The sequence below is a fragment of the Rhinolophus hipposideros genome (genome assembly GCF_964194185.1).
Source record: "Rhinolophus hipposideros genome assembly, chromosome: 7".
NCBI classification, from domain to species: Eukaryota; Metazoa; Chordata; class Mammalia; order Chiroptera; family Rhinolophidae; genus Rhinolophus; species Rhinolophus hipposideros.
The window spans coordinates 37,873,850-37,889,593 of NC_138053.1; the positions used below are offsets into that span (position 1 = coordinate 37,873,850).

At 38.4% G+C, this 15,744-nt stretch overlaps 2 protein-coding genes across 6 annotated transcripts in view; one reads left to right on the plus strand and one right to left on the minus strand.

The window, feature by feature from the left end:
- The window catches only part of SLF1 (SMC5-SMC6 complex localization factor 1), a 63,679-nt gene extending 57,221 nt beyond the window's left edge, over positions 1–6,458 (minus strand). For 3 of the 5 annotated variants that reach the window (XM_081054483.1, XM_081054481.1, XM_081054480.1), the window contains exon 1: positions 6,334–6,458. Coding sequence is in view for 2 of the 5 variants with exons in the window: in XM_081054482.1 (XP_080910608.1) it covers positions 2,614–2,670 (57 nt within the window). In the remaining 3 variants the exon portion in view is untranslated. Of the gene's footprint in view, positions 1–2,613; positions 2,703–6,333 lie in introns of those variants that run through there. The other 2 variants (XM_081054482.1, XM_081054479.1) reach the window with 1 other exon arrangement.
- A 40-nt stretch (positions 6,459–6,498) lies between these two features.
- KIAA0825 overlaps positions 6,499–15,744 on the plus strand; it is a 360,830-nt gene continuing 351,584 nt past the window's right edge. The window contains exon 1 of the mRNA XM_081054478.1: positions 6,499–6,610. The gene's annotated coding sequence lies outside the window, so the exon portion shown is untranslated. The remainder of the gene's footprint in view (positions 6,611–15,744) is intronic.

Sequence of the window (15,744 nt, forward strand, 5' to 3'; positions counted from 1 at the left end):
AAACAATTAGAGAATTACTAAGGGTCAAAAGTGAACCTTCATTTTCCTTGCTTAAAGTTTCTAAGAGGGAAACTTCAGTTAGGGTAATCGCACTTCTGGTTCATCTCTACCTTTCATCACTCTCTGGCTTTGGGAGGAGAAGCTACTTGAGAAAATTAACTGGATATGCTTTACTCAGCATATCTGAATATTTGCAAAGATGTTCATATTAATACTTTCTTATGTGTCCTAAGGAGCTGCCAGTAGTAGCCTGCACTGACTGCCTGGGTGGGTAAATCGATTCAGTGGTTATGTACTAAGAAGCACGCTGGAGTTGCACATTAAAGCCATAAATAAAATATTTTTACTCAGTAAAAAGGATGATATTTTCACCTCACTTTATCTGACTTTCATATATCTGTATTGGTTCCAAAAGAGGAAAAGAGATGTAATGTATTAACCCTCTACTAGCCTAAAATTCAAGATACAGGACATAAAGCGTCTTTAAGGATAAGGCTTTTCAATGAAACAAAAGTTTTAAAAAGTTTCGAGGATCTGATCAGTACAAAATTGTAAAGTGTACACAGTAGGGCTTGGTGTCTTATGAAATAGTTACACATGTAAAATACTATCATCAGAAAATAAAATGTAAGTTGCTTCTTGTACAAGGAACTCCTTATTGTATTAATCATCCTTTTTTGTTTTTACCCATTTACCACAACTGTTGAATGATAATACCCATTAACATAGATTGGTAATATATGCTGTTTATAGAAATAATGATTTAGCCTAATGCAGAACACATATTAACACACATACAATAAAGCCACATGTGGATTATAAGGCACATGACCACAACTACAGAGAAATGCTGCTTTCAGTAATTCTAGGAAATTATTTAAATAAATCATTTAAGCAAATTTCCTTTAGAAAACGATAGGTCCTTTCAGAAATACTAGACAAGTGAAATTGAACATATCTGTGAATATTATCTTTGTATTCTAATGGAAAAGACAATCTAATTGTTTTTATAATTCTTAAAAGTTACTTTTATCAGAGGAATTGCAAGTGTTTTAACTGTATATATTTTATTTACTGCTTGCATTTTATTTATGTATTTAAGAGTTTCAAAAGCTATTTAGTAGGCTATTTCAAGAAATGTTGCCAAAGAAGGGAAGTTTGAGTAGCTTTAAAAACCTAAAATCTTGCTTGTCTGGCTACTCAAATTACTGATATAGAGAAATTAATGTTAAAATAATCAAAATATGCAGAAAGCAATGAGAAAAATCACTGTAACGCCACCACTCAAAAAGTTTAAAGGTTGTCCTTTACATTGCATCCTTCTGTTTCCTGATCGTTAAATGTTATATAGAACTGTATGAAAAAAATCTATCATATTATGTTCTTTTATATCAAATTAAAAATAGCTATTTCACAATTTAAATGTTTATGATTAACAAGGTGACATTTTAACATAGTTTGGTTTGATGCACAAATTAAGTGATTTGGACTTACTAGAGTCAGTATAAATCATATTATCTTTATAATGGAACCAATATACACACTTTGCATATTTAACAGCATTTTCTGTCAAATAAGAGTCCACAATAAAATAAAAACAGGACCAACGGTGCTTAATAGAAGTTAGCACAGGCTTTTTAAAGCAATTGCTTTCATTTGAAAAACATGAAACTGAAATTAAAAGAAGGGAAGAAATACTGGTGAAAAAACAGGACGTTCTGATTCAAACATTATGCAAATATGAATATTAAGAAAAAAATCAGAATACACAATATTTACTTACAAGTTTATCCGAAAAACTGGGCTATTTGCTAAACTTTTACAGAATTTTGAATCCCAGTGATGGCACATAAGTAGCTAAGATTTTTAAAGAACTAATTCCATTAACCTAATCTAATAGCTTCCTATAATAAAATTACCTACGTACTTGAAGCAATAGCATTTATGATACACTTAGGAATGTTTTTTTAATACCACATCATATGACAAACTAATAGTCTAGATTGTAGATCTAATTCATATAGTTCCATGGGAAAATTACTATCTATATACATAGAACTAGATATAGACGTATGTAAATATATGGATAGATTTATTCATGTTCATAGAATTAGTGGATTAATGGTTCTTCCTAAAACCCTGCAGGATTAAGAAGACAATAAACAGTAGCCTGATATGCCAATGAACCCAAAGAGAGCACTATACCAAACTGGTAAAATACCTATCAATGACCCAGACAATTCAGTCCTCAAAAATTGGGTCAAGTTTTGTGTGGGTGATACGTTCTGGGGTTTGGAGAATCAAAAGCTAACTTCTGTTAGAAGTTTTGCAACATGAGAAATAAATATACTGCAATGTAATGGTACCAGTGGTATTTTTAGGGAAATTATAGATTTTTCTAGAACTTATAGGAGGTGGTGATCCTTCAAGCATTGAAACATAACATACTATCCTAACAAAAGGGAAAAAAAATAAGATCATTTATTTAACAGTTAAGTGTTTATCTTTACTGTCAGAAAACTAAAATTATATATTAGATTCTTAATTGCAAGAAAATATTTCTGTGGTAATTTTAAAATTTTTGTAATAATTAAAAAAAATCTAGTTACTTACCTTCAACCACATAATACACACAAATAAGGAGATAATGATTGTGAACAGAGCTGGCATTTATGCAGAGCAAGCAACTGTCTTTGTGGTGTGGACTTTCCCAAAATATCTCCCACATGGGCCAATCCCTGATGCCTGAAATTCCTTTGCAGTTGGTGACAGAAATGCAAATAAACCTAAGCACTCATCATAATTAAGAACATTGCACAGTAGCTTTTTAAGTCCTATAAATTCTTTATAATATGGCACATAGCTAGAACACACTTAAGGAATATGACATGTAGCCAGAATATGTTGAAAAGAGAACTCAGCAAAAGTAGAGGCAGGAATACAGATATGAATACAAAGGTATGGTTCAGGAGGGAGGATGAAAGAGCAGGGTATAACAGTTGAATGAAAAAGGAAAATGCTGGGGTGGCCGGTCAGCTCAGTTGGTTAGAGCATGGTGCTGATAACACCAAGATTGCAGGTTGGATCTCTGCATGGGTCACCACACTGTGAGCTGCACCCTCCTTAAAAAAAGGAAAATGCTGCAACAAAGAGAGGCTTAAAGGAGTCTGTGGTAGAAAAATCACCGTGAAACTTCCCTCTTCTGGAAATTATATACCAAGACTTGAATACCATAATATTGTTGCTTTGAATTCAAGTTTGAAAGATTTTCATGATTTGTGTTATCTAAAGAACGGGAAAAGTATCTAAATGCTAAAACTAAAAAGGGTGAGTTAAAGTGTCAGATCCCTGTTTTAACCAATATTGCAAAAGGTAGACACAAATCACAGTACTCAAACTGTGTGAGTCAAATACATTTTGGCTCGGTATACTATAACATCAAGGGGAGTTTAGGAATTTTGTACCCTCTTGGCCTAGGAGCCAAATTAGGCCTTCGGATTTTTTTTTTTTTTAAGAGCTAGAATCTGTTTCCTGCCTCATACCTGTAAGATACGGTGTGTGTTTGTGTACATATATAAATTAATTACTTGACTGAGATCTCCAGTGATAAGACTTAAGGGATGTTATTTCTTCCATGGTAGTATTTGGGAAAAAAGAAATCTCTCAGATAGTAAATTTGGCAGTAGAGGGAAGAAGGAGTAAAGTGGAGGAGTAAAGTGACCGTGGTGAGGAAGAAATGAGAGGCTAAGAGTATTTATAGAGATGTCCAGTCTCTCCAGTACTGCACAAGGAATAGGCTGAACTGAAGATGCTAGTTTTAGGGATAAAGGGGCCCTTAAAGAATATGGTCAAGAGGTATGATATTCAGTGGGAAAAAAGAAGGGACAGTAGGTATTGGTTAGCCACTGGGGGTGAGAAGTCAAACCTGCTTTAGTATTTTAGGAACACTGTACTCCCTAGTAGGAGCATAATGTCTAAGGTTGAACGAGCTGGATTTCATTTTAATTGAGGACCTACCGTGGTCTATACGCTTCATATATGTCAGTTCATTTACTTCTCAACAATGTGCTGTTTACCCTTCATACACAGATGAGGATACTGGAGAATCTGAGAGATTAAGAAACTAGCCCAAAGGCACACAGCTGGTAAATAGTGCAAGCTAGATTCAAAGATCTGTTTCTGAAAAAACTGTATGCCTTTTCTACAATACCATTTTGGCTTAAGTTTCAGAATTTAGTCTAATACTTTCAACCACAAAATAATTTTGCAAAGCAATGTATTTTCAGCTAATGCAAGAAAAACTTACATGTACGAAAAGGAATCTGCTATGAGGGTGGGGAGATATTTGGATCAGCAGTATCACTGAAAATATTTAAACATAATCATAAATTATTTTCAGATAAATAACACTAATGTCTAAAATTTCAAAGCATTTCTAGTCTAAAATTTCAAAGCATTTCTAGGAACAATCTAAAGAGTGCCATTGTTTTTTTTAATGAAAAAGAAAGTTTCCATTATTTTCCTCTCAAAATGGATTTGGTATTAATCACTAGACTAATTCATATGGGCTTTTCTTCATCAAAAACAACACTGTACTTTCTATTTCAAATAATTTTAATATAAAGTAAAAACTACGTGAACCTAAAAGTCATAGGGATGTTAAACTTTTAAGCAGTAAGATGTCTTTAGAGAGTAACAGAGTGCATAGCACATTTTACAGCATATATTTCCCATTAGCGTATTTTAAGGAATCAATTACAAGAGTAACAGATAATATTTCATTTTAGTTATTATTTTTTAGAAAGAGCGTTCTTCACTATCGTTAGGTTTTATTATTCAGGCCCTATATGGAATTGTTTTGATTTTAAAAATGTTTTGTTTAAATAGTGAAAAGACTATCTTGGAATAATCAAGAAAATACTGTTTGATTAATAAAGCCATACTCATGGTTTTTTAAAAAACAACATTTTTAGACATTAGCGAAAATTATGGATACCTATTATGAAGTCTGAAGAGTTTTGAATTTTGATCATAAAAAGTAACATCTGGCCACCTTGTCAAAGACTTTCACAAGATTTATGCTTTTTGGTTTAGGGAAACAATCATAAAATTGAACTTAAGTTGATAAGGCAAAAGAAAATCTGGATTTAGAAAACACATCTAATTTGCATTACTGAAGACTGTCTTTACAATAAAAATTTGTACATTAAGTATCTGAACATCCTAGTTCATTAAGAATACTTTTTAACTCAGAGATAATCAAATTAACTCACTTATAAAGATCTACCCCAAACTATCCATTTATGTACCGAACACCTGAAATACAGGTTAGTCAAACTTTCCTAAAATGGGAACATCTTGCACATCAAAAGATACTCTGGGAATTGAGGCATAACATTAATAACAAAAAAAGAAGTCCACAAGGCACAAGGTCTGCCACACAGTTTTCATTCCTAATATCTTAACGGCAACAATTTTTTTTCCCTTTTCTTTTGTTGGTATAGAACAGTCATTTGTTAAAAAAAAAAAAAAAAACCAAAAACGTTGGCACTTCCAAAATAAAAAAATCAAGCTCCATCTAATTTCTGGGTTAAATTCTGATATGGCAGATATTTGGTCAATATCTAAAAAGAGGTTTGGGAGTGGAACGAATCTCAGAATAGCCACTAAGTCTTATTCCCAGCCTTCAAGCAGCTAAAATACCATATTCTTCAGGAATACTGACCACCTCTTCCCCCCAGGGAAGCGCGCGTGTGTGTGTGTGTGTGTGTGTGTGTGTGTGTGTGTGTGTGTTACGTTTAAAGGCCTACAGTAGCTGCACAGATACGATCGTTACGATTTGGTATGTTCAAAAATTCTGGTAGGAAGAAAAGAATGACACCATTTTCCTCGTGACAGGAAAGTGGGCCTGGGGATCCCCGCCACCTGCAGTGACGCAAAGTTATGGAGAGCAGCCAAGAATGTGGGACTCGGAGGGAAGCGTCCCAGTCGGTTCTATGGAAACGAGAGAGGCGGGTGGCCTAGCGCCGGGCTGGCAGAGGACCCAGCTGCCGAGCTGCGCAAACAAGAGGCGGGGGAAGCGGCTCAGTCCTGCACTCCACCGCGGCAAGGCAAAGCAAGCTCTGCGGCTGCAGCCCACGAAGGACGGCACAAGTCAGGAGGCAGGACAGGAGGAACAGCCGCTGAAGCACGCGCGAGACGCAAGCGCCGCCTCCGCCGCTCACCCCAGCCCCTTCCCAGCCTCACAGCCGGGAGCGGCAGAAACTTCGGGGGCACGGAGGAAACGTCCCCAGAGTCAGGGTACACTGTGTCTTCCGAACTGAGGCTCTTTACCTTCCTGGTCGGAGTGTTGGGCTGCTTCCTTCAGCTGGCGGTGGTGGCAGGGAAGACGACTGCCGCTGCAGCACTCGCTGCCTCACTAATCTGGGCTCTGGGAAATAATTTCCCGCCGCGCGCTTGGCGCCCCGGAAGCTATTGGGTCATTTCCGGGTGGTTGTCAGTGACGCTCTGGAGCAGTCGTCAGGGTGGACTAAGAGAGTTCCTGGCTGGGTTCTGGCCGGCGGGCCAGGCTCCTGTTAGATCAGCACCCGGAGGTGGAGGTGGGAGACTGGTAAGTGATTTTTCTGAGTTGCTTCTTGGGCCTGATATTCCTCGCCGGCAGAGGCTCCTGCAGCGTCTTGGCCGAACCAAGAAATGAGCGGGACAGGGCTGAACCTGAAGGAGTCCCCGTGTATCCCTGTGGCGCTAGACCCTCTGTCCTGCTAGAGAAGGCCCTGGGATCCCGGCCTACCGTCTTCTCCATTCGCAGTATCTACCACCAAACTTGGAAGTGGACCTCGGGTCCCCCAGGGTCCCCGGGCAAGGCCGAAGACGCCGTGTACCGCGACTTGGTTTAGTTTCGAGTCTGTCTACCGACAATTAAAGTGTCCTACTTACCCGTTGGCAGGGATTGGTCACCCTCGATTTCCGAGAATTGCTTTCCCATCCTTTTCCCGAGTGCTGTTTCCATTGCCCTGGGTGACAGTGCCTGGGAAGCAGGCAGTTGGCTGAAGTGAACCCCTTTGACAAACGTTTTGGAAGTGGGATGAGGAAGTCATTCCTGATTTAGAATTACATCAACGTTCCCGCTGCAGTTTGAATTGGGTGACGATGGTCTTTGTTTTCCTGGCTGCTATGAGCTAATGAGATAAGAGAACAAGCTTAAAATTGCAAGCGTGGGGTTTAGATCCACGTTTCACCGTTTGCAAACCACAGTGATCAGGAAGTAGGGGCGCCTTCAGAAAGCGGTGCTGGCGCACTTGCTCCAGGCTTCCTTGGTAATGAAGGACTCGGGAGAATTTCGGATGGAGGTCTGAGGTAGCCAGAATAGTTTTAAAAAAAGAAACTGCTTCCAAGGAGGGATAATGTGAGGCAAAGTGTTCCTTCAGCCGAAGATTAAAAAAAAAAAAAAAATGTAATGTATTGACCCTTGGCGACTTCTCTCTCTGAGTCATGCAGTTTCTTCAGGTAAGTTGTTTTCACTCACCACCTAATTAATTACCCTTTTTTCCAGAAAAGGCAGCTGGTTTTCTTTCCGAAACAGCCAGTTCCAAAAAGAGTTCTAGAGATAACTCTATGATAAAGGAAAACGCAGTATGTTTCATTCAAGGCCCCTACTGCCTCAACAAGTGCCTTGCTGCGTTTTGAGAGTAATGCACCATGTTTAGGACAGCCCATTAATCTTCTCATCTCCTTGTTGATTAATTCAACAAACTCTTATAATTTCATTTAGTCCCAGTTTTGCCATTTTCTTTGAATCCCGTGTTTTTCCTTTATTTCTCCAGTTGAAAAGATTGTAATAATTTAAGGGAGGTTATGTATTTCTATTGAGCAACTAGTTTTTAGACAGTTATTTTTTTTTTACGTCATTGCTCTTTACTTGTGATATTCCCTTTCAAATTAATAAAGCCAACCACTGATACTAACCACAAATTGCTGTTGTCTGCCAGGCACTTTACGTTCATTATTATATTTAAACTTACTAGAGTTCTACAAGAAACATCTTATTATCCTTAATTTTGCAAACATTTTATATTGAGACTCAATGATGTGACTGAGACTCAAAGAATTTCCTACAGATTATACAATTAAATGGCAATTGAGATTTGAACCCAGTCTACCTGACTCCATACTTTTTTTTTTTTTTTTTTTTTTTACTGTTCTCTATACTTGCTCTCATAACAATCATAACAGAATAATTTTCACTGTCAGGTAAAATTAGGTAGATAGCATGTCACATTCTTGTGTTAAGGAATTAATTCCTTACGTTAATGTGTTAAGGATTAAGAAATGTGTTAGGAATTTAACACCATAAGGTAATTTTGACATGAATAATATGAATTCTTGTGTGTTGATCCTTGGCCTGTTTTACCATCCTAATTCAAACAAATACAAACAACCTGGAGACCATCAGTATAGCAGTGACTCTAAGTCCAGAGTGTCAGCTATCTCTTTAGGCAACTTTACACACGTGTGTGTGTGTGTGTGTGTGTGTGTGTAGAAAGAAAATGATTGAATGAGCACAAATTCATAAAATTGATCTTTGTAATGCCCTATAAGGAATTATTATTTACTTGTTATTAGCAAAACTGTTCTTTTCTACTCATAAAAACCCTCAGACAGATGGTGATTATCACACATTTTAAGGGAGTATGCTTAATTAAACCTACCCATTCCAATATTCTATTTAATGAAGAGAAATAGAAATAGCCTAATTGTCAGAAAATTCACTAAATCTAGTTCAAATGACCAATACTAGAAATGACAGAACATAATTCTAAATACCTTGTTTTACAAAAATACACAAGTATGTATATATACACAACACACAAGTACAACTAGTCTCAAATTCTAATGTGCACTTTATTACATTGTATTAACTATATGAAAGATTTGCTTAGCATATCCCATAGGTAGATCTCAGCAATATTTTGTTTTCAACCAAATTTCAATGTTTATGAAGGTTGAGATTATATCAGCTTTGTTCATCTTCTCATCCCCAGCATCTAGCACTATGCCTAACATGTAGTAAGTAGGGGCTCAATAAACACCTATGGAATAAACAATTCCTTTTCAAAACTTTTGTATCTACACAAAAGTATTTGTACATGTGTTTTTAAAAAGGGATTTCCATATAAATAAATGCATACTTATTTATTGTTACTCACTTTGACCTCAAAATGTAACGTCCACTCCACAGTCATCCATAAAAGGCAGTGTTGCGTCCTGTAAAGAAGATTGCACAGTGGGCCGGCCGGGTGGCGCAGGTGGTTAGAGCTCTATGCTCCTAACTCCGAAGGCTGTCGGTTCAATTCCCACATGGGCCAGTGGGCTCTCAAAAACCAAAAAAAAAAAAAAAAAAAAAGATTGCACAGTGAGATGGGCTATAAAAAAATACCCAACATGATTGTTGCTTGCTTTTTGCTATGCAGTATAACATTTAATCCTCACAGCACTCTGGGGTATCATTATCCTCCTTTTACAGATGAAAAAACTGAAGCATAGATAAGATTTGTAAGTCATCATAGGTTCCACACAATCGTTAAGTATTAGAACTGTGATCTGAACCAATGCTGACTCCAAAGGCCATAATCTTACCCCCTTTTCTATACTGCCGCCAAGAGGGTTTTAATCCTGGTTCATCTACTAAGTTGAAATTTATTTCTCTGAAGATCATATTTCTCATCTCTACCATACAGGGATTGGATTAGATGATCTATAAGGTCCCTACCAGTTCTAAAATCCTCTGACTTTAATTGACTCTGAAGTATTATCTGATTATAGCAGTTGTAGTATGCTAGAAAACCATGAGTGGAGTTTTACATGTATTTATTGGTGTCTTCCACATTGGTAGGTGCACAGTCATGTTTTTGTAATGGAAAGAATGAGACCAAAATTAAAAAAGAAGTCACCCATGCTTTTTGCCAGCTTATGACCCTAGTGTCAATGAACCTTGTGAGCTATGGTTTCATATGTAAAATGTCTTCATGAGACTGCTGTGAGGGTGAAGTGGAATGATATATATAAGCCTCAAAAACATTGACTGATACACAGTTGCTACTAAATAAAATATTGATTCTCTCCCTCTAATCTTGTAAGGATAAAAGAAGATTGGTGGATATAAAAATGCTTTGTAAATTAACCAAAGGTGACAAACCTTTTCACTTACAGTCTACTAGGAAAGATAAAGTTATAAACACAAATAGTTATTACATTAGGGACAATTTACATATGATCACTGAACACAAAACATGATGGGAACACAGAAATTTTGCTTACAGAAGGAGCGATTTCATTAAGAAGGTAATGCTGAGTTTGGACCTTAAAGGATGGTGAGGATTTTGGCAGGGGAACAAGAGGAAAGAATGTCCCACTGGAGGTGTAAAGCTGTTAGAAAAGTGAATACTGACTACTTAGGATGGGTGAAGGCTAAAAATAAAGGTTAAAAAAGCTGAGTTCAGGGCAAGCTCTGGAAAACAGTGTGGTCCTATTAAAGATGTTAGGCTTTTCACAATGAACTATGAATTGCGTATACTCACACAACCAGGATGGGGTAAAAGGTGGGGTTGGCATTTCATTGTTGTGGAAATGATACCTATTTGTTACAGAAATATAAGAATACACAAATAAGCCAAAAAGAAACATGAGCCCATAATCCCACTCCAGCAGCAGCTCATCACTTGCCCTCTGACCCCCACCCTCAGCCCGGTCCCCTCCTGACTGGGAATCAGCCCTCACCTTCATAGTGAACGGATTATTATTGTGGTCTCGGGGCTCAAACCTGTCCAGCGGTGGGAGGGGGCTCTGAGGGGCCTTCTAGTGCCCTGTTTCTGAGCCTCTGGCCTGAGCAGACTTGGACTCACCTTAGGACTTGTCCAAAAGCATGACATCCATTGCGATGGGGGCTGGGTGCTGGGATCCCGCTGTGATGGCACCGGGGTTCTTCTGAGTCCTGAGTCTCATGCTGTGAGGTCTCACCTCTCCTTTCTGTCTCCACGATGGCTCCCGCCCCTTCCTGATGTCTGTGACCCTAAACAACCACCTGCTCCTCTCTAAGCCTCAGTGTCCCCATTTGAAGTCAGAAGGTGGACTAGGTCCCTTCGGCTCTCCCTTCCCCCCCGGAGTGACTCCAGGACGCCCCCATGCTAGGAGCAGACCTGGATCTGCCTCCCCTTCTGTGCCTGGGTCCCCCAGGATCATCCCTTTCTGTTCCATGACCTTTTGAAATGCCTTTTCTACAGAAAAAAAACAAAACAAACAACCCACCCCTTTTCCAGCGTCTGAATACTGTTGAGTTACTTCCAGCTTGCTCCACACCCATCTCTGCCCGTCAGAAGGCAGACTACTGCTAGGCTGTGTCCTTTTAGAGGCTGGGAAACAACCAGGCTTTGGTCATTAGAAACAATTATGAAGACTTCTACTCACCTCATCAGGTGACTCTGGTTATAGGAAGTTTTGGGGTGGTGAGCTCAGACTGCAGTTGAGTCAGGGAACACGTGAAAATCAGCATAATTATATTAAAAAGCCTCAGCACCTGAAAAAGAATACTGCCTTGCAGCCTCAACTGCTGATACGTTATTGGAGACAGGTTTTTGAAACAGTGCTCCAGCTATTTCCCTGTTAATTTTGGTTAAAACACGAGTAGACAAGGAGACAGGTGGCTCAAGAAATAGTCTAAATCATTAGTATAGTATCCATAATATGTATGTATACACACCACCACAGAACAAACATATATAGCTGTTTTAATCATTTGGGGGATTTTTTTGCGGAATAAAGTTCTCATGAAAATTATCTAAAACTAAAAAAAAAAAGAAGAAAACGCAAGAAAAGACAATTGTCATTTTGATTAATTAAGCAAAGGATATAATCTAAAACAGCTGAATTCAGAGACGACCTGAGCATGAGCCCAAACTCATGAACTTATATATAATCTTGAAGAAGTTATTTTAATTGAACCCCAATTTCTTCATCTGTAAAATGGTAATATCAACTTTATGGATTTGTTAAGATTAAATGTGATAATGTGTGAAAGCACTCAGAGGCATCAGAAAAATTTTGTTAGGGATCTATCTAGTTTTTGTTGTTACTGTTTAGTAAAGCCTAATTGCTTTAAAATCAGGTCGGCAGCTCCAGCTGTGAAGTCAAACAGACTTGAGTTCAAATCCCAGCTCTTTAGTTGTGTGACACTGGGAAAGTTACTTTTCTATTCTTTCCCTATTTGTAAAATGGGAATAGTAACAATATCTTCATAGGGCTTTTGTGAAGATTAAATGAAATAATGATGCATAGAGTTTAATATGGTGGCTGGACTTGTAAGCATTTTATTGGCTCAAATTTCCAGAGAAGCAGATGCCAAGAGGGGAATAGACATGCAAGAGGTTTTCTGGGGAAACTGCCTGTGGAGGATAAGGAGAGGGAACAAGAGGGCGAGGGTAGCCTTCAGGCCTCAGTGCAGGGCTGACCATTTGAAGGATAGGTGGAAGGATGGAAGGAGAGGAGGGTAAGTAGAATCTCAGACTGCTTCTTCAACCGGGTCCATGGGAATCCTTGAGCAAAAGTCATGTGTTAGAGGAATCCCATGTGTGGGGACAGAGTCCCAGAGAACAGTTTCCAGTTTCTTGGCCTCACGTGGAAAAGTATTGGCTCGGTTATTAGGGCCATCAGCTATAATCAGATGGCCATCCACTGTGGCTGGGTGGCCATCAGCTGTTACCGGTTAGTCATTAGCCACTAATATAGCTGCTATGGCTACGGTAGGGGGTTTTTTGGTTGGCAGAGAAGCGGTAGGTGGATTGTGGATCATGTGGATCCTACTTCCTGTGTCTTGCCTGTTCGCCAGTGAGATGGGGGTGCAGGAAGACCCCTCACTGGGGTATTGGCAGATGTTTGCTTTTGTGTCTCTACCAGCTGGCATCCATAATACAGTGGTCTGACTCCCCTATGTATGGCTCCGTGGGTGTTCCTTTTTGGCCTTACCGTGTCCTGCGTTCTTGGGCGGGGAGTGGGAGCTGAGACCCTGCATGACACTGTCACTCCAGTACTCGAGATAATGTTAGCTATTAGTAAAACTAACAGTTGTCACAAGTTATAATTTACAAGTGTTTTTAAAGTTCAACTCTTGAATTTTACTGCCTGTCCCCACCTCCACTAAGAAGAGGACAATCCATACATTTGAGGCACATGTTCTCAGACTAACAACTTCTTATAATTTTTATTAATAATACAGTTTTGTTAGCCAGAGAACTGTTAAGGAATCAAAATATTTCTTCCAAGTAACAGTTGAAAAATGCAAACAGTAGCTAAGCCACTGATTTTTTTTTTTTGATATTACATGGTTAAACACAAACTGATGTCTAAATTGCTAAATTCAGGTGTCCGATAAATATAACAATCTTAAACAGCTGAGTAATGTTAGTATCCATAGTTTGAATATTAGCGTAAACTTGAATTTCCATTTATCTTCTTACCAAAGATATCTCTGTGGGGACAGAGCCAGAAGTGCAGTTTCCAGGCTCTCGGCCTCACGTGAAAAGGTGCTGGTTTGGGTAGTAAATGGCCATCAACTGTGATCCGATGGCCATCAGCTGTGGCTAGTGGGCCGTCAGCTGTAACCAGTGAGCCACTGGCCACTAATGTGACTGCTGTGGCTATGCTAGCAGCGTAAGGTGCTGAGCTAACAAGCACAGATTGCAGCTAAGCAAATGGGGTTGGTTGGTTGGCGGAGAAGCAGACAGCAGATTGCACATGGTGTGGATCCTGTTTCCTGTGTCTCTAACCCAGCCACCAGCGAGAATATAGTGGTATGACTCCCCTATCTATGGCTCTGTTGGTGTTCCTTTTTGGCCTCACCATATCCTGCGTTCTTATGTGGGGAGCTGGAGCAGAGACCTCGCCTCACACCCTACATGACAACCTCTGTGGTTAAAAAGATCAAGATATTATAGTTTTGTAGGTCTGTACCCCACTCCCCCTTTTATATTTTTAATAAGCAATTGTAGAGATCAATCAATTCAGTGCTTTTCAAATGGCAGGTCATGACCCATCAATTTCGTGACTTAGCCTGCACTTTTTTTCTCCCCAGATATATGTGGCTTCAGGATTTGGATGTAAAATGTGTATATTTTTTGTGAATCCCAGTTCAGTTTTAAAGCAGGAGATTTAGACTAACTTCTTTTATTTTACGTGAGGAAATGAGTACTAAAGAGATGATTTAACTTGCACAGATAACTCAGGAACCATGACTTGAACCAGAAACTAGGTTCTTAAGAATCTAAATTTAGAGCTTTCTTTTGTATCACGATTCCAGGAAAAGATTTTCTGTTTCCAGGGAAAGGCTTCTTGTTTGCTCTACATAGAGCACATAATTAATCTGTTTTCCAGTTGATTAATATGATAGTTCTTCTCTGTCACTTTCGTTATTTTTTTTGGCAAGATTTACTGAAAAGAGCTCTTCTCTGACTCTGGCCATTAAGTGTCAGGGAGGTTGTTTCTAGCAGTCAGCAGCCATGCCATGTCTCCCAAATGTTACTGTCCGTTTTCCCTTTGGGGAACACAGCTAACGCAACAGTTTAAGTCTGAAGTTTACCTGATTTAAACTAAGGAGTGATGGAAGCTCTTTCTAAGGAACATATTTATGAAGTCTTAATTTTTACTAATACCAGTGAATATTATTTTGTGTGCCATTGTCATAACATTCTTTACCCCTTTTCTTGCTTTTTTAGATTTCAGCTCACCAACTATTTTTCATTTTTAAAGTGCAAGTTTTGTGTATAATTACATGATAACTTATTCCTTTATGATCTTTGAAAATATATCCTTCTTTCATTTTCTCACATATATTCATACCTGCCCTCAAAATGCCTATATGCAATTAAGCAAAGGTGAGCTCTGTCCTCTGCTATTCAGAGATTTGACTGGGAAAAGTTTGAAGTGGGCTGTTTACAAACGGAGCCCTCTTTCTAGGCTCTTTTCTTTTTGTGTTGCTCTGTACCCTGGTATCATTGAGACTGCCTGTGCTCATTCTTTTGATTCACTTGACCTGGTCATGATCTTTCTGGGGCTTTCTCATTTATCTAACTCAGCAGTTTTCCAAAGTTCAGTTTCAGGAGCCTTTTATGCTGTTAAAAATGACTGATGATAACCTCAAAGAGTTTTTATGTAGGTAATTATATCTGCTTATATTTGTCATAAATTAAAACTGATTATTTAAAAATAATAAAGCCATTAAATGGTAACAAATAACATTACATTTTTTTGTTTGTTTGTTTTCAAAACAAAAGTTGAGATGGAAGAGCAGCACTGTTTTATATTTTTGCAGCCTCTTTAATGTCTGGCCTAATAGAACAGAGCTGAATTCTCAGATCTGCTTCGGCATTCAGTCTGTTATGGTATGTTGTGTTGGTTGAAATAAGTGAACAAAATCTAACCTCGTTCAGACATGTAGATGGAAAATAAAGGAGTATTTTCATAGCTTTTTCAATAAAATTTAACAAGTGATAGTTTCTTAAGATTTAATCACAATGTAGACGCTGAGATCATACTAGCTTTTTGTACTGTTACTTTAAAATCCCTTGGTCTGTCTTAGACATTGAATGAATCTTTACAAACACATGGTTTTGTTACATAATGCATTGGCCATATGGAAAATATTTGATCCATTTAGGTATGCTGATCTTTCAAATCTTAATACATTTCATTATACAG